At 46.7% G+C, this 25,329-nt stretch overlaps 1 protein-coding gene across 1 annotated transcript in view; it reads right to left on the reverse strand.

Annotated features, from left to right (window-relative positions):
• Positions 1-6,784: 6,784 nt before the first annotated feature.
• Positions 6,785-25,329, reverse strand: part of LOC115466334 (histo-blood group ABO system transferase 1-like) — a 31,337-nt gene continuing 12,792 nt past the window's right edge. Inside the window, exon 4 of the mRNA XM_030197513.1 lies at positions 6,785-9,396. Within this exon, the coding sequence (XP_030053373.1) occupies positions 8,727-9,396 (670 nt within the window). The 3' untranslated portion in view covers positions 6,785-8,726. The remainder of the gene's footprint in view (positions 9,397-25,329) is intronic.

Here is a 25,329-nt window from a genome sequence, read left to right on the forward strand (position 1 = left end):
TGGCAGAGTTTTCGCCTGCATTTCCGACTGATGTGCCTCTGCTGAAGCCACAGGTGAAACCAGCAACAGTGACTCTGGACACACACTGGGAGGCCATTGAGAGTTTGCTTCAGGTTTGTTCCTCTATCATGAAAATTTCAATAACTTCTTCAACAAAATTGCAGGATTTGGAGTCTGAAGTGTCTGCTTGCACTGTTAAGACTGATTTAATGGATAAAACTGTTAGACGTAAAATCAGGGCCTCCGAGAGACAAATCTGTGCCTAGAGCAAACGTCCACTAGGCCCGCACATCCCCCCTTTCCCCTGCAGGCCCTCGCACACCTCCCTCCAGGCCTGCTTACTTGTCTCTTCTCCTGCTTCGCTCTGCTGCACAGGGCCAGTGTTGCCAGGTGGAAAATTTTTTTCCCACCCAATCCAGCATAAAAACCGCCCAAAACCCGCCCAAACTCAAACCCCGCCCCTGACACCCCCGCCCCCGCGTCATCAACCCCGCCCCCGCCGTCATCGGCCCCGCCTCCCACGTCATCGGCCCCACCCAAAACATCACTAACCCCGCCCAAAAACGTCACTAACCCCGCCCCCCGCGGCCGAAAAAGCCGCCCAAAAAACCGCCCTGAAGCCCAAAAAGCAGCCCAAAAAACCGCAACCCGCCGCGGGCAAAAATTTCCCGCGGCGGGTCGCGGAAAACCGCCCAATTGGGCGGGAAAACCGCCCATCTGGCAACCTTGCACAGGGCCTTCTTCCTGCCACGTCCAAACAGGAAGTGCTTCTCACAGGAGGCGGGATGTGGCAGGAAGAAGAACCTGCGGCTGGCAGAGCAGAATTAATGTGATAGCACAATAACTGATCTGCAGTGCACAGGAGCAGGAGAGCCATGCCAGCACTGGATGGGACCCCCTTGGAGGCAGGGTCCTGGGGAAGTTCGCTCCCCCATCTCGGTGGCCTGCTTAAAACCCTTGCAAGCTTTGTTGATGCAAGATAAATCAGTGATAATAAGGAAAGTTGAGAACTTGGAGAATATGCAAATGGGTTTAAATCTGAGACTTTTGAATTTTCCCCAGATTGCACTAACACAGGTTAAAGATTTATTTAATAAATTCTTGCATACAGTTTTGAAGACTCAGGAAGCAACTTTGCCACCTGTGCAAGGTATTTTCTATGTGTTTTCTAATGGAAAAGGAGTGTATGTTTTGTGTTTCTAAGCCCCTGAGTCTCGTCTCACTCCCCCCGCCAGTTTCCCATCTTTCCCTCCTTCCCTTCCCCAGCCCTCATCAAGACCCGCTGTCCCCCAACAGTGAAAGTAAGCCCACAAACCTCCACCCCCCCATTCCTACCTACATCCCTGGTGGTCCAGCTGGGTTGTTCAGGGTAGGACCACAGCCCCCTCGCTCCTGCCCCTTGTGACAGCTCGCTGTACTACCTGTTCCCTCAAACCGTTTGTGGATCTATTTGACTGTTAAGTTATGTGTTTTGCTAAATTTGGTTGTAACGCCCCACTATCTGGGTATTTCTGGGTCTGGGGTCCAACGTGGCTGGAGCCTCCTGAAGGCAGTCTCCATCAGGCCCTTACTCGGTTGGCACTCGGTGCCTCCATCTGGGGAAGAAAAGTGTTAGCAGATAGGATTACCCTCTCCGCCTCCAGGAAAAATCCAAAAACAGAAAACTGCAGTAAACAGGGCTGATTAATAAATTTAAAAAAAAATGTATTTAACTATATACACCAATCTACATATATATATTCAGTTGCACAATCACACAGAGTCTGAACACTTTTCAAAGCAAATATAAACAAACACCAATAATATTGTCACTTAACCTCTCAACCTAAGAGTGCTCTAGTATCAGAAGTCTCTGACTCAAGTATTCAGAACTGTGACTTAGTCCTTCACCCACTATTCAGACCCTGTAGGTTTTGCTTGCTAAAGTAGTAGCTGTAAGCTTGTCCCTGCTGCTTGGTCAAGTCAGTGTATAGGTGTGGTTGTGTGGCCTAGGTTCCTCCTCTCCTTTCCTTGCAAGTCCTCCTTCACCCGATCCCCTCAGATCTTACCCCTCCTGCTGAAGGCTTCTTGGGCTGGCGGCTGATGGGCTGGGCTTCCAGGTCTGTTGTACCCAGGGCCACCGAGAGACTGAACTGGGCCCAGGGCAGGGCTGCTGCCGCCCCCCCCCCCCCCCAATCGTCATCCGCTGCTGCCCCCCCCCCCCCCCCATCGCTGCCGCTGCTGCCCCCATCGCTTCCACAACAAAAAATACCTTGGCTGGTGGGGTTCCTGAGGCCCCACCAGCAGAAGACGTCTTCCTGCAGCGCTGATTGCCCGCCCCTGCTGCTGCTTTTCCTCTAAGGCATGCATGCTCAGTTTTGCGCATGCACGCCTGAGAGAAAAAGCAGCCACTCAGCAGAGCAGCACTGGAGGAAGCTCCAGGTGCTCCCCAGCCTCCAAGAGGGGCCCGGTGCTGGATTTCTTCCTTTCTCCAGGAAAGAGACAGAGAGACCCCATCACTGGGCCCCCCCTTGGAGGCCCGGGCCTGGTGATTTTACTTGTAATCGTCAGTATTCCATTCAAAAAGTAGGGGTGTTTATGGGTGCAGCATTTTCTCCCACTATAGCCAATTTATTCATGGCATTTTCTGAAACAAAATGGACATATTACATCTGTATGGTTCCAACTTGTTATTTATTGGTGGTGCTACATTGACAACATTTTATGTCGTGGAGGGGCACTCGGGAAGAACTGGAGTTTTTTGTGATTTATTTGAACAATTGTCATAATACCATCAAAGTAGTGACTCAGGGATTTCCTTTTTGGATATTTGGATCACTTTTGAAAATGGGAAATTAGGTATGGCAGTGTATGTAAAACTTACTGACCGTAATACTCTGTGGCGCTATATTAGTTTGCATCCTGAACATTGTAAATCTAATATCCTGTTTGCCCAGTTTCTGAGACACCATAAAATTTGATCCTCTACTACTGAATTTAAACATCAGGCAACCATTTTGTCTAAGAAATTGGTAAATAGGGGTTACCCCAAAATGCTGGTAAAGTGTGCCAATAAAGGGGCATTATATAACCATAGAGAACAGTTGTTATCTTCTAAGATAGATCAGACTGGGGAGGAAGAAGTTTTAACATTTGTCACAAATTATAACGTCCACACCAATAGTTTTGTGAAAGTTAAGATACATATTCCAATGCTTAGGGTATATCCTTGTTTTCAGAAAATGAGAATTTTGTTTGCTTATCAGAGAAGTGCTAATTTGAATGACATGTGTACAGCTGAAATATAGAATCGAGGCAGAGATGTATTGGGAGGGAGTGATCATCATAGGGCATGTGAGTCGTGTTCAGTTTGTCTGGTAATGTGGGACTCCACTCAGTTTACAGATATTCATACTGGTAAGGTGTATCCACTCCATGCAGAAACCACATGTTCTTCTGAAAATGTGATATATCTGTTAATGTGTCCATGCAAATTGTACTATATAGGACAAACGTCAAGATCTTTAAAAACGCGATTAATAGAGCACAGACATTGCATTCATGCGCATAGGCTACATGAATCTTTAGCGGCACATTTTTTTAGAGAGGCATCATGTTTTTTCTGATTTGCAATGCATAGTGTTAGAACAACTAAAGATCACGGAGAGAAGAAGAGATGTGCAGAAAATACTCCGCCAGCCTCCCGCTATGAAATGTGGGGGGTGGGTAAATTATAAAGCACAGACAGAGCTTTAAATATCTATTATTTTGACAATGTAGGAAAAAGATGAACTCCCTTTTAGACAGAGTGCTCTGAAGTCTTGACTAATAGACTTTCAAGGGATGGTCATGGACTTAATGGTAGCACTGAGCTGACAGATTCTAGGGACAGAGAAACCACGGGACAGAAGGTTTGTGGATATCACCAGCAAATTATTGTGGTTACTCTGTTAATCCACTCAGGTATGTGGAAATAAGGGTCAAAGTACAACTTGTAGGTGAGATCTTGTAATTGGACTTAATATATTTGTGACGTGCTTTCAAGAGTTGTTGTCTCTTCATCAGATCATTGAAGAAAACAGCGCACTATAGTACAGAGTACTCTAAGTCAGGCTGTCATTACAGCTCAGTGACAGGGTGAGGGGGATAGACAGAGGTAATGAGACAGTAGTAACACTTTACAAGTGAAAGGCCCTGTGTCTGATAATGGGCGAGAGAGCCAATGTTTCTCTTTTGTGTTAGCTCCAAGTATTTGATCATCCTAACTCCAAAAACACTTAATTCCATTACATTCTTATTTGGGATGCTTCACTGGTCAGACCTCTTTACTAGCGCCAAATCTACGTTATTCAAGGTAACTGATAAGAAACTTTATACTGAAGCCTACATTTCCAAAAATGCAGTATACTATGTTCAGAAGGAATGGATCCTCAGAAGCTTAGCTGAGATTGGGTGGCAGAACCGGTGGTGAGAGGCGGGGCTGGTGGTTGGGAGGCGGGGCTAGTGCTGGGCAGACTTCTACGGTCTGTGCCCTGAAAATGGCAGATACAAATCAAGGTAAGGTATACACAAAAAAGTAGCACATATGAGTTTATCTTGTTGGGCAGACTGGATGGACCGTGCAGGTCTTTTTCTGTCGTCAACTACTATGTTACATATGTTATGTTCTAACCATGAAGAAGGCATAATTTTCTTCTAAAGAAACAAGGAAGGCAAATTGACAGCTTACCTTACTGAAGTGATAATGGTTCAATTACATGCTTGGATTCAGTGGGAGGTGAGGGGGAAAGGCTCCCTGCAGCCTTACTTACTCTCCACCTCTGGAGATGGATCTCTTGTAACTCCTGTCCTTGGCTGAAACTTCTGGTATCCTTTTGAAGACACTGATTGACATGTTAATTGTCTCACCCTAGCACATCTGACTGACTATCTCTGTCTGTCTGAAAGGGTCACATCCTCCACCCTGTCTGGTTCCTTCCTCCTTGAAGAAGGTACTCCTTGGTTCTCAAACCTGTCTGCTTCTTGCTCAAAATTGCCTTTAGAAGTGGGATTCATTATAAAAGTCATATTTACGTGGCAAGTGAACCAAATTAGAGATGGATTCACACCTTAGGAGGGCACAAAATACACAATACATATCCCTATCCTTTTTCTCTGACCTCTTCTATCCCATTTACTCCTTGTTCATTTATCCTATCACATACCTCCTTTTTTGATTCTGTTACTATAGATTGTATTCTCTTGTTATTATGTAAGCCGCATTGAGCCTGCGATGAGCGGGAAAGCGCGGGGTACAAATGTAATAAATAGTGTATCAGAGAGACGGACTAAGTAATCTCTGACTCCCAGTACTAAAGCCAGAATTCCTCGCTATGATTGTACCCACTCTGGGCATGGGCCAATAAAACCTGGGTCTCTGCTAACTCCCACTGCTCCTTCTTAAGCCATAACTCTGCTGGGCTAGTTGGAACCCATGTTATTGTGGCTTCAAGCTGTTACATTTATGACTCTACTCAGCTGCCAAATGTTATTCAAAGAAAGCACACCTAGAAATGTGTTCAGATGTTAGGTAATATAATGGTATAAAACAATTATAAATCAAAGGTGCTACCTCCAAATTGTGGGAACTAAACACAATCACCCTGTCTCGGTAGAGAGGGAAGTACAAATATGACAAGTAATGGTAATTTTAGCACTCTAGGATTAGATCACAAACTTCCCATTCATGCAATCCAAATTCAGAACAGTTCAAATTATAAACACTGAGAGGAAAGGACACAAGGCTTAGGTATTAGACAAATAAAAAATCTGTTTTATTAGTGACAATGGCAGAAAATGTAATCAAAGACAATACTTTTCCAGAATTACCCACAATGATGGTAGAACAATGATTTCAAAGCAAAGATAATGCACACTAGCCCCTAGTCCTGAAGATTATAGGACAGCTGACACCCCAAGCACTAAGAAGAAATCAATTCAACCTGACAGATGGTAACACTCATGGATCCATAGAAAGTCAGGGAGCGAAGACAGAGGCTGGCAAGTGGGTTTCACCTTACAATCAGGCAAGGTAGCATTACTACTACTACTTATCATTTCTATAGCGCTACAAGGCATACACAGCGCTGTACACCATACACAAAAAAAGACAGTCCCTGCTCAAAGAGCTTACATTCTAGATAAGTCAGGCAGACAGACAGAACAATTAAGGGTAAGGGAATAAAGAGGTGAGGATAAAAGGACAGGGCAAGTGAGCAGTGGTTAGGAGTCAAAAGCAGTGGTAAAAAGGTGGGCTTTAAGTTGGGCTTGAAAACGGCCAAAGAGGGGGCTAGACATACAGGCTCAAGTCTATTCCAGGCGTGAGGTGCAGCAAGATAAAAGGAACAGAGTCTGGAATTAGCAGTAGAGGAGAAGGGGACAGATAAGAGATATTTATCAACAGAACGGAGTACCCGAGGGGAGGGCGTAGGGAGAGACAAGAGTGGAGAGGTACTGGGGAGCGGCAGAGTGAATGCACTTATTGGTCAATAAGAGAAGTTTGAATTGAATGCGGAAATGGATAGGGAGCCAGTGAAGTGACTTAAGGAGAGGGCTAATGTGAGCATAGCGACTTTGGCGGAAAATGAGTCGCGCAGCAGAGTTTTGGACTGATTGAAGAGGAGAGAGATGGCTAACAGGGAGGCCGGTGAGAAGCAGGTTACAATAATCAAGACGAGAAGTGATAAGAGTGTGGATAAGGGTTCTGGTAGAGTGCTCAGAGATGAAGGGACAGATTTTGCTGATGTTATAGAGAAAGAAACGACAGGTTTAGGCAATCTGCTGAATGTGAGCAGAGAAGGAGAGAGAGGAGTCAAAGATGACCCCAAGGTTACGAGCATTAGAGAACTCAGGCTGGTCAGCATATAGTAGCTCTGCCCAGGCAGGTGAGCATGCAGGTGGGGGGCCTTCATCATTGATAGCAGCTCTCATATGAACTGTCCCAGATAACAGCCAGCTAGCTAATAGCTTATGAAAGGGGGTCTTATACCCTTTCCTCTGGTTTGGCGCCATGCTGACTAGAATAACAAAGTCTGATGTTTTCCAGTATTGTGTCTTTGGGGGCCCAAGATCCCAGCTCTTACCATCATAGATGTTTTCTTCTTGTCCATGAAGGTCCCCAGCACAGTAAACAAAAGTTAGTTGTTTTGCCTCGGTTAGCCTTGATATGTCAGCAGCCTATTACAGGAACAAGCCTCTGCATGGAAACTGACATGGCCTAAGTCTATGAAAAGTCAGGTTTATAATATAGAATAGTGTTTCACTGTAGTGCTACATGCTTTGTCCCTACATTTCCATCTATTTCTCTCACCCTGGATCTCCTATTCCACTTCCTCTTATTCCCCAATCTCTCACTAACTCTCTCCTCTTTCTTATCCCCTGCCCCCCACTATCCATCCTCTGCCCTATTTCTCCCTTTCTTTCATCCAGCCTCTGCCTTCTTTCTCTCCTCTTTCATCCAGCATCTGCCCTCTTTTTCTCCCTCTTCCATCGAGCGTCTGTCCTCGTTCTCTCTCCGCTCCTCCCTTCAAGAAAAAGAGAGCAGATCCTACATGGAAGTGAGGAAACGGGGCAGACACTAGATGAAGGGGGGGAGAAAGAAAACACATCCTGGATAAAAGGGGGAAGAAAAAGAGGGCAGATGCTGGATGGAAGGGGAGAGGGAGGTGGGGAAGGTCCTGGTGCCCTTGCTGCGCAGCAACTTAAAAGGTGTGTAACCATGCAGCTACCCAGCTTAGACAGAACATTGACTTCAGCTACTTACAACAAAAAGTTTGTTTTGTCTGTTCCCTTTGACTTTGAGCCAAGAGACAAACACATTCTTTCTATCACATGCATCATTCCTGTCCATGCAAATTCTGACCTTTGCTAGGTACACGCTTCTTCTACTAATACACATAATGCACAGAAAATCCCTTTCTCCTTATCATTCTTGCACAGAAAATCCCTTTCTCTTTATCATTCTTGTACACTTAACCCTTTGAGTCAACTTTGAATTCTGAAATCTGTGTTCACAGTCTTCAAGCTCCCTTTGTGGGGGTGTCCATCATTGGCATCTCTGCTTTGTACCAAAGGCAGTGGAGTATGAAAATGAATTCCCAATATCCCTATTTCTCATCTCACCACACTAACCACTTGGACAATCCATTTGAAGCATCTGCTTTCACAGACCCCATGTTTAGTCACAATCTACTGTTGCCACCATACCAGAACTAAGCCCTGCAGCTTTCCTCACTCTTGAAACCCATGAACAAGGATCCCAATGGGGAGCATGGAAACAACAAATGATATTCTATATAGGGGTTGAGAAAAGAAGTAAATAGGGGTCCATGGTAGAGGCCTACAAATGTATATTTGTTTGGGGATTAACATGGTATTAATCCAGCCCTGGCTGTGGGACAGCGGCACCCTGTAAATCCACTCTAAGAAATCTGTTGTCAGCTGCATCTAATAGATTAATTTATTTTTGCACTTGGTTTAATATTATTCTTTCCAATCCAATAGAACAGTGGTTCCCAAACCTGGTCTTGGAGGCACCCCAGCCTGTCAGGTTGGGGTGCCTCCAGGACCAGGGTAGGGAACCACTGCAATAGAATGTTTGGATACTGCACCATTCAAATCTCTCTCTCACTTCTCTCCTCCAAGACAAAGACATGTACAGAAACAACACCACTAGAAACACACATACATACATGCTTCACGTATGCTTTTTAAAAATGTTTATCTCCATGGTTCACCCGTTTAATCTTTATGTCCTTTGGGCTCCCAAGACTGTTGCTCCATATATATTCAGGAGACAACACTTTTGTGGGTTTATTGTAGACAAGATACTTGTTAAAGTGACTTTCTTCAAAGACCCTTGCTTGAATACCATTGGCTTTGTCTATCTGGATGCCTTCATAGCATGTTTTTGTCAAATGGTAGATCCTCTGCACTGTCCCAAGAAAGAAATTTGCCTGGTAGTAAAAATCTCCTTCATCTTCGGGAATAAAAGCTCGAGAAGCTGGGCGCCTTTCATACGGTAAATTTTTACGTTGACTATGGTAAAATCCAGGATGAATCACGCTTACCAAGTCCCCAAGGATCTCCACTCCTATAGTGTTCAACATCACTACATCTGTATCTAAACTGACTAGATAGTCCACCTCCTTCTGAAATAACAGTTCAGTTTGGTTTTTGAGGACCTCCATCCTTCCCAGAACAGCCTGTTCCCAGTTAGAGTATTCAGGAACTGTGATGATCCTCAATGTTCTGCTTATTTCCAGATTGAGAGCTTTCACTTCATCAGGACTATCAGTAAAGACATAGTAGTTCACCATTCCTTCTTTCATGAAGTATCTCTCTGCAGATTCTAGGAACTTCTTAAGTAATTTTATATACCTTGAAAAACAATTTTTTTCTTATTAATATTATGTCCTAACAAGGAAATAATTCTAAATATCTTGAGTAGGAAGGTCAGAACCACAGGTCCAAAAAGTTTATAAAGCATTTTCCTCATGTAAAGCCTGTTTTAGATGGTAAATAAAGAGCAGACCAAGTAGAATTGCAGACAGTATCATTTATTCACTACTAAAACTGTCAGGTCTTTATACACACATGTCCTACAGGGCCATGTTTTCTCCCAGAAGGGCTGCTTCAGGGGCAGTAAATTACTGTGGACATGCATGCATAAAGTCAGTAATAAAAGACAATTCAAATAATAAAGAAAAAAAAACACATATCCCCTGATATTCAGCGCTATTTAACTAGTCAGAATGGCTGCTGACCAGTTAAATAGTGCTTAACCAGCTATCCATCGATATTCAGTGGGGAATAACCAGCTTTCCTCCGCTGAATATCCCTGGTTAGCGGCTACCATATAGCCGACTGTATTTTCCAATAGAACCGGCTATCCGCCGATTTTTAAACCAGGTTTCGCAGCCATATTTGGCCATGTGAAAACCTGGTATATCTTTGGCCAGTTTACAGATAGCTGGCTAAATCTGAATATTGACTTAGCCGGTTATCTTTAAACTGCCCAAAAATAAGCCGGATATTCAGTGCCGGTCTTACTCCTGTGGTCTGAATATTGGCCCCATAAATATTAAAAAGTGAAATATTTATGTGTTTTTATTTGAGTAAAGCAGCAGTTCCCAAACTGTGCACCGCAGCAAACTCAGGGGTGCCACAGCAAATCCCAGCCTCCCTCCTGCCATCACCTGAACCACTACTACTCCCCCCAATCCAGCGTCTACCTTAGTCCTCTCTATTCCTGCTCCCCCCACACATACCCACCCCTGCTGCTTCTCTACATGAGCAGCAGCAGCACTGGCAAAACAAGCTGCAGCCATGCGGCACCAGACTCTTCACATACATGGCTGATGATTCTGCTCCCCAGACATCACTTCCTGTTCTGGCCTCCGGGGCACAGCCCATAGCCGCTTGTATGGAGAGTCTGGTCTCACGTGGCTGCAGCTTCTTTTGCCACTGCTGCTGCTCATCTATAAAAGTAGCAGCGGCAGGGATGGGTGTGTGTGGGGGGGGGGGGGGCAGGAACAGAGAGGAGACAGATGCTGATTTGGGGGAAAGAATCACAGAAGGCGCTTTGGCTGAATGGAAGGGGGAGCATGAGGGAGGACCAGGGGCGTAGCCAGACACCCAATTTTGGGTGGGTCTGAGCCCAAAATGCGTGGGCATGACAACCCTGCCCCCTGCCGCCCCCCAACATTTCTCCCTCCCCCCCAGACAATCTGGGGGGTCATTTAACTCTACTCCCTTGCCCTCCTGGTACCTTTAAATTCTTTATGTCTTCACCAGCAGCGAACAGCAACTCATTCCTCTTCGCTTGCACCGGCTCTGACTCTTCCCTCTAATGCAACTTCCTGGTCCCACAAACAGGAAGTTGCATCAAAGGGAAGGCTCGGGGCCGGTGTCAGCACAGGGAACGTGTTGCTGCTTGCTGCCGGTGAAGAACTAAAGGATTTAAAGGTAAAAAGGGGAAGGGTCAAGGGAGTGGAGTTAAGTGATCCCCCACGATCTCCTAGAGGAAGAGATGCCAGGAATCTTCAGCTGGCAGGGCTTGGGGATCCCTGCCAACCACATCACTGCTGTACTTCTGCTGGGTGGACCTGAGTCCAAAGTGGGTGGGCCTATGCCCACCCGCCCCACCCATGGCTACGCCACTGGGGAGGACAGAGGCTCCATGAAAGTAGGGGAGAGGGAGGGCAGAGGCTGAGTGGATGGAGGAGAGTGGAGGGACTATGTGCTTTTAGAGGAGGGCAGTTCTGTAGAGCCTTTTGTTCTGTCCTCCGACAGCCTCGCACTAGTTTATAACGTGATCCTAAAATGTATGTAATGCCTTTACTGTTATTCTCAGTCCCAAGGACTATCATTGCTGCAGTTTCCCCACTGGAGAAATACATGAGCAATGCACTGGGGGTAATGTAGTTCACAGGCAGTGCAACCACACTTGTTTGGCTGTGTAAGAACTGCTATCACTGGTTGTGAGGCTGCTCAGACCTTCTCTCTCTCCCTCTCCCTCTGCCAAGCTTGGCTCTTTTGTCTTCCTGTTCAGTCTTACTATCAGAGGTCAGCCAGGTATGACCTTTCCCTCCTATCTCTAGGACTACCCCTTGCTATCCGATAGCAGGCTCTGTCCCCCATTGGTCTCTATCTGCTCCTCCCTGTGTGAAGCCCCACCACTTCCTTGTCCTTTCAGCCATGTGGGGCTTCTTCCTCCATTATAGCCAGGGCATGGAGCCAACACCATCTCGCTCCAGACAGCTCTGTCCTGCTGAAAATCCCTGTAACGTCTAAGCCCTCGCACTCCCTGTAACGAACCTGGATTTTTTTACCCTGTAAATATCTTCTTCCAAATGAGATATTGCACATTGCAGTCACCCAGCTTTGGACTATTTCTACCTGTTCAACTACTTTCCCCTCCCCCTGCAATACAACTACCTCTCTTCAGATCTCCACCTCCCACAGCCTCCAGATTAAGAAGTCTCTGCATCCTGAACATCTATCTGTGAGTAAATTATCTGTGATTTATTCAATAAAAGAGACTTTATAAAATAATAGAGACTTCAGGTGATTGCTGCGCCAGGGTTATGCTCCATGATATTGGGGTTTATAATTACCAAGCCCCAAGAGTCATGACAGTAAAAAATCCAGAATTATAACTGAATAGCTGTGAGGAAGTTTGGAGCAGGACAACTGTGCCTTTAAGAGAACAGAAGGGTCAAGTGTGTGGAAAAGAAAAGGAAAATCAGTAACTGCGCATTGTCTGGATGTTAGTTGATCTGCATTCTAGTGAAGCCATAAGGAAAGCAATGTTGGATGATCTGTTAAAGTTAAAATACATTTACTAGATAAGTGGAGCTTGTGAAAGAAGCAGAAAATCGTGGAGGTTTAAACTGAATCCAGTGTCTGCCTGCATTCTTGATAGTGATCAATTTAAATACCCTCTCCTGCACAGAAGGGACCCCTTCTCATCTGGCTAACCAGTAAGCAAAGTAAAAAAAAATAAAAAAAAAACAGAATTAAAACTTACAGCCATCTGCACTGTGTTTAAAGAAATCAGTGACTCTGCTTGCACTGCCTATGTTAATTGAGATGCATTTAAGTGAACTTGCAGCCAAAGAGAGCAACATCGGACTGTTTAAAGTTTAAAAGCATGTATCAGAAGAGCTTAGTTGTGAAGAAGCAGTGTCGGTCTGTCCCAGCTATCAGAAAGGCTAAGTTGTGAAAAGGCAGAAAAGATTTGCAGAGTTTTCAAAACCAAAGCTTTGAAAAGAATGTGCAGCTAGCTCTTTGTTTGAATATCACACCTCTGTGATCACTGAAGACACTTGGAAGGTCCCCCTCCCCTCTCCCTCCAGCCTCAGAAATCTGAGCCCTGAAGGTCTTTGGGCAAGAAGGGCGGGAAGCAATCTGTTGCTAGGTTACTGCTTGAAGCGACAGCCCTGACTCAGAGCTACTCTCTCCAGTCCCCCCTCCCTCCTCCTTTGCCCAGTAACATAACAGTGAAACTTGATCCAGTTGAATCCAAGAGCTTGAAAGACAAACTGCTTCGTGCTGGGTAATCCTTACATCCCCAGCCCCCCTGCACACAAGAGTTGACTTTTCACTTAATAAAGACAGATAAGCAAACCAGGGCAGGATGGCAGAACTTAATGCCTTACAGACAAGACCAGATGAAGTGTCCCCTGCACCAGGCGCACAGAAATGGCCAGAGGGCATCGCATTGTTCAAGAGCAGAAGAACTTGCCAGGTAACCCAGAAACTCCTGGAACTTTATCAAGCAAAGCAAGAAAAGTACAGCGAGAAACTAAGCCGTTCCAGCCAATCGACAGCCAGGTCGGCGGCCCTTCAGGCGCGGGTTATGGCACGGGTGGCCAAGGCTCAGTATCCTTACATTGCACAAGAAGCCGCCCTGAGGCTAAAACTGGTTGCGCTGGATGCTGAGGAAGCCCGCAGAAAGGCCAAGATGGAGGTTGGAGAAGCGCGCATAAGGGCGGAGATGGAGGCTGAGACTGTGCGTGAAAAAGCTGGGCGAGACATTATCACAGAAGTGCTCCAGCAAGAGAAAAAACTAGCTTCACTAGAGGCAAAGGCCAAGGCTCTCGAAGCTGCTGCAGATCAGAATGACAGAAAGAAACGACTTAACCGCCTTGTCTCTGAAGATCCTGCACTAAGAACCAAAGCTCATGCGATGGCACACACCCCATCATCTACTAGCACATTAAAGCAATTTGAGTCAGAAGAACCCTCATATACCGAGGAACCTGATCTACTTTCGTCAGAGTTTAACGCACCCAAGATGAATGAGCCTAAAGCAGAGCACACTACAGAGGCAAGCTCGTACGACAGTGACTCACACGCAAGCATGCACACGGATGCACTACCACTAGCACTCGCTCCAGAAAGAGGCGCTAACAGAGACGCTCCATCTCAGCAACAGAGTCTGAGCCTTCACACAGACTGGAGGCAGGAGAGACACGAGCAAGAATGCTCACCGCAGAGTCTGAGCCCTCACATAGGACGGAAGCAAAAGGGAAACGAGCAAGAACGCTCACCGCAAAGTCTGAGCCCTCGCGCAGGGCAGAAGCAAAGGGGACATGAGCAGGAACGCTCACCGCAGAGTCCGAGCCTTCACGCAGACTGGGGGCAGAAGAGACATGAGCAAGAACGCTCACCGCAGAGTTTGAGCCCTCGCGCAGGGCAGAAGCAAAGGGGACACGAGCAGGAACGCTCACCGCAGAGTCCGAGCCTTCACGCAGACTGGGGGCAGAAGAGACATGAGCAAGAACGCTCACCGCAGAGTCTGAGCCCTCGTACAGGGTGGAAGAAAAAGGGAAACGAGCTAGAACGCTCATCACAGAATCTGAGCCCTCGCGCAGGGCGGAAGCAAAGGAGGAACGAGCAAGAACGCTCACCGCAGAGTCTGAGCCCTCACACAGGGCAGAAGCAAAGGGGGAATGAGCAAGAACGCTCACCACAGAGTCCGAGCCTTCACGCAGACTTGGGGGCAGGAGAGACACGAGCAGGAACACTCACCGCAGAGTCTGAGCCCTCGCACAGGGCAGAAGCAAAGGGGACACGAGCAGGAACGCTCACCGCAGAGTCTGAGCCCTCGCACAGGGCAGAAGCAAAAGGGAAATGAGCAAGAATGCTCACCACAGAGTCTGAGCCCTCACATAGGGCTGAAGTGAAAGGGAAACGAGCTAGAACGCTCATCGCAAAGTCTAAGCCCTCGCACAGGGCAGAAGCAAGAGAGACCGGAGCAGTCGCTCTCAAGCAGAATATCAGCTGAACTCCCTTGGTCTAAACCAGAGGGAGCTGGACAGCCACACTCCGCATCAAGTGTCGGAAAGGCGCAAGCAACCAACCGGCAGTGACGTCAGCGGCTCGACTTAAAGCCACAGCAAGAGATGAGCCAGCAGAGTGTCTGACCGGCAAAGATCTGGGGAGCGCAGAGCTTACCCAGTCCAATGACCGCCCTGAGCGGCACAGGACGGAGAAATCCGATTCCGAGGATGCCATAGCAAGTATGAAGCTTACTCCTAAGCAAGAGAAGCACACGATGCTGCATGGGCTGAGAAAGGAAACAGCCACACGTGTAGAAGAATTGAATTCAGATCATCCTGCCAAAAATGGCAGAGTACCTATCAAGGGTACAGAACATGGCAACGACCAGAGTGTCTATGCCGTACACCCAGATGATGCCGAACCGAGTTCTAACCCTGCATCGAATCATGGCGGGGAGACGGAGGAGGAGAAGGCACCAACATTCCAAGCCACTCCGAGATGCACGAAGGTGTGTGAAGGAAACTGCAAAGGTAGATGCCGCACCAAGACATACTTGACTGAAGTGCACCTTAAAGGACGATGTGACGAAGCAGCCAAAACGTACGTTGTCATAAATGAGCAGAGCAACAGGCCTCTTGCAAGATCAGAGCACCATGACCTGTTCGACATCCACCAAAACTACGCCCAAGACAGCATCAAAACTTGTGCAAAGGCCGTACAGACGGCAAGGCAAGCAGCAAGCGGTTACGCGATAGAGGCTATGAATGGCGACACCATGCCACAGTCACTCACAAAGTTTGAACGTGACCAGATACCAAATGACAAGGGTGAGAGTCCCACGCTACAGGCTGCCCGGAATCACCCTTACCTGAGGCCCACCACTGACCAGCTTGCATACTTGAAGCCAGACGCTGAGATCTCGCCTTTGCCAGACAGAGATGCACCAGAACCCCTGGGTATCCATGAATCAGGCAAGAGCCCATGCAGTGCTCCCTATGCACACCCACTCAACTTGGGTGGGACAACGGCAGGCGATGCCTGCCTCAAGCGAACAAGAAAGTCAAATGTCAAGGTACTTCACACCAATGTCCTAGACAGCGGGTGCTCTTCCTTGTTCGAGCCATGTACCAACCACTTAACCACCAAAGAAACTCCCACCCAGAAGGAACAGAGCATTGTCCCAACGCTCTACAAAACAGTCTCTCCAGCAGATCTAGGGGAACACCTGGGAAGCTCAGTGTTCCAGAACACCAAAGATGGAGACGAACCAGCCTTCTCCATAAAAGATAAAGAGTTCCTGAGCATGATGAACAAAGAGTTCAGTAAAGATGAGTCATTCCCTTCAGTAGACCATGCCAGAGACCTGAAAGATCTAGACTTGGGTGTGGACACACCCTCGTTTCAACGCCGCCTTGGCCTAAACTGGGAATTCACCCTTTGAGTCTCCACCCAGCTGCACCAGCGCACCCAACGAAGCATCCTGTCTACAGTGAATGGCCCGTATGACCCACCGCCAAGATTTCGCTTCCTGGACCACCCGAAGAAGCACAAGCACAGAGAGTCGCCATCCTCCCATGAAGACCAAGGACTCAAAGACTCTCTCTCTCTTTTGTGTTGTCTAGTGTTGTTGTTGTCTGCCTCTCGTTTCAGCTCCTGTGTGACGAAGAAGATGACCCTTCAGCCAGTACCACAACTGTGGTCGTGATCCCCCTCTGGTCCACACCTTGTCCTGAGGGTCAGCTGCTGTGCTGGCTACTGTCTGCGTGTTTCTCTCCTGTGTGTGTCAAGCCTCACTTTGGGTTCTGTGTATTTCCTGCCTCTGTCCTGTTTATAAGGAAGCGTAGCACTTCTACCTCGTTCATAGTCTGTGTGCCTATGGGCACTTCTGCCTCTGCTCTTCTCAGTCTGTTTGTGTGCTGGGTTCAACCTTCAGCCATAGTTCTGTTGTTTGTCTGTGTAGGTCAGATTTGTGTCCTGCCTAGTCGGCCTTGCTTGTTCTAGTTCTCCTCTACCTTAGCTCCAGCCTTAGTCTGTTGTCTGTCTCTAGGTCGGTTTTGTGTCCTGCCTAGCCTGCCTTGTTTGTTCTAGTCCCTCTCTGCCTTAGCTTCAGCCTTAGTCCTGTTGTTTGTCTGTGAGGGCTAGCTTTGTATCCTGCCTGTGTCTATCCTGGTTGTCTTCAGCTCCAGTCCCCTGCCTGCTCGTCTCTGCTTTGTTTGCTTTCAGCTCCCGTTCCTGCCAAGTCTGTTCCAGCATACTGAATCCTGTTCCCGTCCAGCTTGTTCGAGCATCCTGAACCTGGTTCCAGCATCTTGAATCCTGTTCCTGCTAAGCCAAGTCCGTCCTAGCAACTGGTTCCAGCCAAACCAAGCTTGTTAGTCCAGTCCTGCTCAGGAGGTTTGCATCCTGCTGCCGTTCGACGACAATAGGTCAAGAACTCACGTTGTTCCAGAGTTCGCGACTGTTTGTTTGAAGTCTGGGATCGTGACAGCCGATGGACAGCCTGAATGTCAATAATGGACCTTGCATGCGATTAATTTGATAAAGTGTGATAATAAGGATAGTGGTATCTACCGATACCAGGCGGGGAGTGTTCTGTCCTCCGACAGCCTCGCACTAGTTTATAACGTGATCCTAAAATGTGTGTAATGCCTTTACTGTTATTCTCAGTCCCAAGGACTATCATTGCTGCAGTTTCCCCACTGGAGAAATACATGAGCAATGCACTGGGGGTAATGTAGTTCACAGGCAGTGCAACCACACTTGTTTGGCTGTGTAAGAACTGCTATCACTGGTTGTGAGGCTGCTCAGACCTTCTCTCTCTCTCCCTCTCCCTCTGCCAAGCTTGGCTCTTTTGTCTTCCTGTTCAGTCTTACTATCAGAGGTCAGCCAGGTATGACCTTTCCCTCCTATCTCTAGGACTACCCCTTGCTATCCGATAGCAGGCTCTGTCCCCCATTGGTCTCTATCTGCTCCTCCCTGTGTGAAGCCCCACCACTTCCTTGTCCTTTCAGCCACGTGGGGCTTCTTCCTCCATTATAGCCAGGGCATGGAGCCAACACCATCTCGCTCCAGACAGCTCTGTCCTGCTGAAAATCCCTGTAACGTCTAAGCCCTCGCACTCCCTGTAACGAACCTGGATTTTTTACCCTGTAAATATCTTCTTCCAAATGAGATATTGCACATTGCAGTCACCCAGCTTTGGACTATTTCTACCTGTTCAACTACTTTCCCCTCCCCCTGCAATACAACTACCTCTCTTCAGATCTCCACCTCCCACAGCCTCCAGATTAAGAAGTCTCTGTATCCTGAACATCTATCTGTGAGTAAATTATCTGTGATTTATTCAATAAAAGAGACTTTATAAAATAATAGAGACTTCAGGTGATTGCTGCGCCAGGGTTATGCTCCATGATATTGGGGTTTATAATTACCAAGCCCCAAGAGTCATGACACCTTTTAGTAAAGAAAAGAAAAGAAACAGAACACTTTTTTGCTTTGGAGTGCTGCCAGTGAGCTAAACTGTGAATTTTCAGATTTGGTTTGATTCATAGATTCTAATCTGATCTTACCTGTGTCCTTCTCTTAATATCTCCTTGTGTACCCTTGCCAGCACTGGAGCAAGATAAGCTCCCGAGATGCCTTTCCTTCTGCCGTTGTGCTCAAAGGGTTGCCAGCAGCATATAAGAATCACTGCCGCTGCTGCCAGTTGACACAGAAGCCTTCTCTCTGCCATGTCTTCCCCCCCCAATTATGATGTAATTTCCTGGGAGGAAAGATGCGGCAGAGGGAAGGCTTCTGGGTCAGTTGGAAGCAATGCAGTGATTCTTATACGTTGCTGGTGACCCTTTGAATTTCAAAGTGCTGCAGTGCGCCCGATGCTGCATGGGGGGGGGGGGCAGTTTAGAGAGAGAGAAACTTGTTGGGCATGGGAGTAGAGTAGAGTGCAGGGGAGGAAGAAAAGGAAAAATGCACGGGGGAGGGGTGGAGGAGAGAGGGAAAATTGTTGGGCATGGGAGTGGAGAGGAGAGAAAGAAAGAAGGAGAGATGCTGCTTGAAGGGGTGTAGACAGGGAAAACTGTTGGACTTCGGAGGGTTGGAGAGAGGGAAACCTGTTGGGCATAGGAGTGGAGGGGAGGGAGAAAAGGAGAGATGCTGCACAGGGGGTTGTAGGAGACAGGGAAAATTGTTGGACATCGGAGGGGAGGGGATGGAGAGAAGGAGAGATGCTGCACAGAGAGTGTAGGAGAGAGGGGAAATTGTTGGGCATGGAAGTGGAGGAGAAGGACAGATGCTGCATGGGCAGGTAGAAGAGAGGGATCACTGTTGGACATGGGGAGGAGAGAGGGAGAGATGCTTCAAGGAGGGGGAGAGAGTGGGATAATTGTTGGATGAGGGGTGGGGAGGTAAGGAGAGATGCTGCACAGGAGGGATGAAGGTTAAGAGGAGAAGAAATGTTGAACCTGGGAGGGTGGGAAGGGATGGAGTGATGCTGCATGGGTGGGAGAGAGAGATGTTAGGGATGCAAGGGTGAGAGAAATAGAGAAAGAGAGAGATAGTGGACAATGGAAGAGAGAGAAGAGGAAAAAGAGAGGGAATGATGTTGAACATGAAGGTGGAGGAGAGGGAAGAAGAGATGCTGCACAGGAGGGGGGAAGAAGGAGGGAGTTGGATTCAGGGATAGAAGGGAGACATGCTGGACTATGGGTGGGAGGGAGAGAGAGATAACTGCTGGCCTCCAGGGGAGGGGGCAAGAGGAAAGGGAGAAGGGACAGGAAGATGCTGGGAGGGGTGGATGGTGGGGGTGGGGGGGTGGAGAAAGAGGGAGCAGATGCTGGGCTAGAAGGGTTGGAAGGAGGGAGACCTTGGGATAGAGGAACCAAGTGAGAGAGGCCAAGGGGGATGGTAAGGAAATGAGCAAGAGGAGGATAGTGAATACAGGGGGTAGAAATATGATAATGGGGAGAAGACTAAAGCTGGAAGGCTGGCGAAGGAGTGAGATGGGGAATAGGAGAGCTAGTGGGTGAAAGGAGAAGATGGAAATCTGATAGGTATCTGAATAGTAAAAAGAAGGAAAGGGGTTAGAAAGAGGGTAAAATCTGAGTGGACAGAGAGCAGGAAAGAAAAAAAATGAGAGGAAAGACCTAAAATAGAAAGATTAATATATCAGAGGCAAGTGTAGTGAAGCAATGGATGAGAGTGGAGAAAAGACAAATCAACAGCAGCTGCTTGAAGGAGAATTAACAAAAAGACAGGAAAGTGGAAAAGAGAAACTAAAACTAAAATGATGGAAAGAAATGAACAGACAACAAAGGTAGAAAAGGCATTTTATTTTTAATTTATTAACTGAAATATGTTAGCTTGAGAAATGTGCATTGCGGATGTAATTTTATTGTGTTCAGTAGAAAAAGAAATACATTTCTGTTTTTATTGCTCCACTGTTGCAGTACATGGCGAGGTTCCGAGTTCAGGTTTTGTCTACATATTTTTATTTCTAATTTGTGATTCCTTGTTCTGTATTTGGTGAGGGTCTGTCAGTGTGATTGTATTGGTAGGTGGAAAGATTGGAGGGGAGGCAGTGAAGAGAGGGAATTGGGGGGAGGGCTTCTTTATTTTCTGTCCTGGGCCCTAGCATATCTAACAATACCTGACCCCTGCTGTAGCTGGTAGGGATCCTCTTCTGAAGGCAGCTAAAACTCCCTTCTACTAAGCTTGGCAGACGGTGGCAGCATCTTCGAGCCACTGACAACTAAGCATATGTGGGGTGCTGATATCGATGATGCTGCTGCTGCCTGCTAAACTTGGTAAAAGGGAGCTCTGACAGTCTTCAGAGGAAGTCTTCAGCTGACAGAGCTTAGGGATCCTCATAAGCTAAAGTATATTTTGAGTTGGGAGGTGCCCGCCCACCCACCCACCCACCCACCCACCCACTCACTTTGAGTTCAGGCCCACCCCAAATTAGTTGTCTGGCTATGCCACTGCTTTTCCTCCATCCATCCTATAAAGAAAAACAAACAAACTAAAAACTTCCCTTTCTTTTCATTTGCAGAGGTTGTGGCCTCTAAAAGTTTCTATATCTCTGTCTTCATCCTGAGTAATTGCTTAGCTATATAAATAATTCTCACCTCCAACGTTCTGAACCTCACTGTGTGGCAGGGAAACACTGAAGCCCTGTAGTCTTCTAGGCTGTCAGCAGCACTCACTCTCACTCATAGACCCACCCTCAGCTACGCCCCATCCACACATAATTCACAACCCCAACATTCTAAATGCAAATTTGTAGTTGCAAGATCCCATGAGTGTCTGCCCTGCCCTCGCGTCACAACTTGATGACGAGGGCGGGGCTATGACACTCAGCCAGTTGCCAGTTCCACCGCCCTCCGACACTACCCCCCGATGCATTGCGAGAAACAGCACCCTACGCAGGGCCTCCACCCCCCTGACGCACAGCGACAAACACCGAGCTACGCAGGGGGAGGAGTGCCGTCCGAACACCTGATCCGCCGGGACCCCATAGCTGCCGCCCTCCAAAGAAAACCCCCACCTGCACCCTCCCCACGCTGCCGTCCTGCGCCCACCCATCGCTGCCGCAGGTAAACCTTGCTAGCGCCTGTTTCATTGCTAAGAGAAACGGGCCTTTTTTACTAGTAACTTATAATTGCTCTCCTGCATTGTGTTTTTATATTTTTATGCTGAAATCGTTTTAAAAGTGCTTTTACCATTAGAATTGTGTTTTGTGCTTTCATTCTAACGCAGAGTTGCCTGTAATTTAATCTAATCAATTTGGTGCCATTGTATCTGGTGACTGTGTGCTTTTTCTTCAGCAAGTTGTCATCTTATGCTGTTACAGAATTTCTGTCTATCTCAGTGCTCTGATCACAATTCTGTGTTTGGAGGCATGGGAGTAAGCTCTGCTGACAAATATTACTCCTATAAACATTGAGGTGTGGGAGCAAGCTCCGCCTACCTCAGCTGACAACAGATGCCAGCAGATATTTAAATCATATTGTGGGGTTCCTCAGGGGTCTTCTTTATTGCCTTAGCCTTTTAATGTCTACATGAGCCATCTAGGAGGATACTTACAATCTAAAGGTATTTTTTCAGTATCTTACGCAGATGATATTTTTGTTCTTTGCCCAGTGCAAAAATCCTTTTTTATTGATAAAACAATATATAACGCTGATTGAAGAATGGGCATTAGCAAATTTCTTAAAACTTAACACCCAAAAGACTAAAGTTGTATGGTTTGGCGACTATCAGAAAATCGGTTCTGAAGGAATATACTTTTCCTCTGGAACCTTTTTAAAGATCGAATCAAGTACTAAAGTGTTAGGGAAAATGTTAGACTCTAACACTTACAAACATCAGATCAATGCTTTAGCCAGAATTTTTTTTTCATTTTCATAAATTACATGTTATTAGATCATCATGGAGTTCATCTAGTTTCAGGACACTTGTCCAAGCAATCTTGATCTCTCGTCTCGATTACTGTATACTATAATATCGGCAAACAGCTGAATCGATTGCAGTATTACAAAATTTGTCCACTCTAATAATATGGCCTGGGAAAATATAGCGAAGTTAGTCCTTTATTACATGAACTACATTGGTAAAGGATGGAGGTACGTATTAAAATTAAAATTGCATGCCAGCCTCAGATGTAATACTCAGGTCCATTAGAGCGGCATGCAGGTCCATGGAGTAGTCTAGTGGTGGGTGCAGTGCACTGCATACAGGTGGACCCAGGCCTATACCTCCCCCTACCTGTTACACTTGTGGTGGAAACTGTGAGCCCTCCAAAACCCACCAGAAGCTCACTGTATCCAAATATTGGTGCCCCCTTCACCCATAAGGGCTATTGTAGTGGTTTACAGTTGGGGGTAGTGGGTTTTGGGGGGGCTCAGAAGACAAGGGAGCATTTATTTAAAGTATACTGCAGTGCCCGCTAGGGTGTCCCATTGCTCTTCTGGGATCTCTGTGTGGCCAGTCTGCTAAGAATGCTGGCTCCTCCTTCATCTCAATGGCTTGATTTTGTGCATTTTTCTCTTGGATGATTTGTTTTTTTCCCAAAAATGTATCAAAAAGATAAACATGCACAGCACAAAAACATCTAGCAAATAGCTATTTTTGAAAAAAAAAGATAAATGTTTTTCTGTTTTGAAAATGGCTATATTCCCCACTTCAATTTTGGACATTTTTAGCAAAATGTCAAAAGTTGGACTTAGACCTTATATCAAAAATGCCGGTCCGTGTTACTATGTTACTACGAAAATGGAGAGAGAGGGATAGCAGATGTTGGATGAATGTGGGGAGAGGGAAGGCAGAGGCTGGATGGAAGGGGAGAGGGAGGGCAAAGGTTGGATGAAATTGGCAAGAGAGGGAGGGAGGGATGGAAGGGAGAGAGAAGGATGGCAGAGGCTGGATGGAAGTGGGGTGAGAAGGAGGGTAGAGGCTGGATGAAAGGGGAAGAGAAGGAGGGCAGAGGCTGGATGGAAGTAGAGTGAGGAGGGTAGAGGCTGGATGAAAGGGGAAGAGAAGGAGGGGAGAGGCTGGATGGAAGTGGGGAGAGAAGGAGGGCATGCATGGGAATGCAGGTGTTGCTGGCTGCAGCATGACACAAAATTTGCTTGCGCAAGCAGCATGGAGCTTGGAACTCGGAGTGTGGGGCTTGTGGGGCTTGGGCATTCCCATTAGCAAAGATAGGATTCAATGCTGTTGGGGGGTGGGCTGGGCGGGGCTGGGAGGAGACTTGAGAAGAAATGTGTAACCTAGGGGTGCCGTGACCTGAGAATGTTTGGGAACCACTGGAATAAAGGATAAAAACTGCAGTTCTACAGGGTCTGCTCTTTATTTACCATCAACATTGGATTCTGCAAACCGTTTGCCTTGCTGTTTTCTTAAGCCCGTTTTAGATACAGAAAAGGCTCTTATAAGATTACAAGGTGGTGTAAATGCGTATAGGTTGGTCAGAACCAAGGTGAAGTTATGATGTATATGAATACATACATATAGAATACATGAACAAATATACACCATCTATGGAGCAAGAGTAAATTCTGCATGTGAATTAGTGCACTTTTGGGGCTGCTTCTGGGTGACTATTTTAACGAAAGCACATAGGTGCTCTTATAAAATTACAGTATTCCCATAGAGAGGTTATATCAGAATCGAGTAGTCCTGTCCTGAGCAATCTGAAAGATTAAGTAGTCACCCTAAAGTTACTTATCCTATCCTTAAATTTAATGGAAAATGTTACAAATCTGTCATTTTCATTCTCCTATAATAGAATGGTAAAATATATTTACAGTTCTATCACCCCAAAAAGCCGTTGAGTATGATGTTATTTAAATTCTGTGCCCATATCTGAGGGGTCCTTTTACTAAGGTGCGCTGAAAAATGGCCTGCGGTAGTGTAGGTGCGGGTTTTGGGTGCGCGCAGATCCATATTTTTAGCACACCTGCAAAAAATGCCTTTTTAACACTTTTGCAGAAGGTGGATGTGCGGCAAAATTAAAATTGGTGTGCATCCATTTTGGGTCTGAGACCTTACCGCCACCCATTTACTTAGTGGTAAGGTTTCATGCGTTAACTGGGCGGTAATGGTCTACATGCATTGAATGCCTCGCTGCGCACCAGAAACTAAAACGTTTCTGGTGTGTATAGTGGACACTCGTGAAAAATGAAATTACTGCCCAGGCCATGCGGTAGCTGGGCGGTAATTCTAAATTGAAGTTCGTTAGGTATGCGTAGACACCTACATGGCTTAGTAAAAGGGCCCCTAAGGGCATTTTTTACTAAAGCGCGCTCATGTTTTTAGCGCACACTAAAATTGTGGGCACACTAAACGTTATGCCCATAGGAATGCATTGGCGTCTCTAACGTTTAGCACGCCAAAAATGTTAGCTCGCCTTAGTAAAAGACGCCCTAAGTTTTTGCAGATACCACATGGTAATGTGAACATTATTATTATTATTTATTGCATTTCTATCCCACATTTTCCCACCTATTTGCAGGCTCAATGTGGCTTACATAGTTTTGTTATGACATTGACATGCGACCTACAAAAAAGAAAATGCTTTAAAAACAGGCCACGGTAAATCTGGGCTTTACTAATAGGAAAGTCCCACTTTAGAATGTGCTAAGCCTAGATTTCAGTGCACCTTAATAAAAGGGTCCCTTAATGAATTAAGAGAAGTCATGGAGTTGCATTTAAATGGCTTGTAGTGAAAAACGTTTGTTCTGTAAAAGACCCACAAGGATTAGGCATGGACGTAGTTTGGTGGGGTGAGCCCCCCAAACGCAGGGCCAGCGCAACGCTGCAGGTGGCTCTCGGTCCCTCCTTCCCACCCTCAGCTCCCCGACAGCACTCCTCTCCATTCCTTCCTCCCCTCTCCCGCGTTTAAACCTTTTATTTTCAGTCGCAGTGACAGCAGTGAAGAAGACAGCACAGAGGGCTCGCCTCCAGCTTCTCTCTTCCCTCACTCAGTGTCCCACCTTCCTGCGATGATGTCTTTCCTGTTTCTGTGAG

Source organism: Microcaecilia unicolor, chromosome 3, assembly GCF_901765095.1.
Source record: "Microcaecilia unicolor chromosome 3, aMicUni1.1, whole genome shotgun sequence".
NCBI lineage: Eukaryota > Metazoa > Chordata > Amphibia > Gymnophiona > Siphonopidae > Microcaecilia > Microcaecilia unicolor.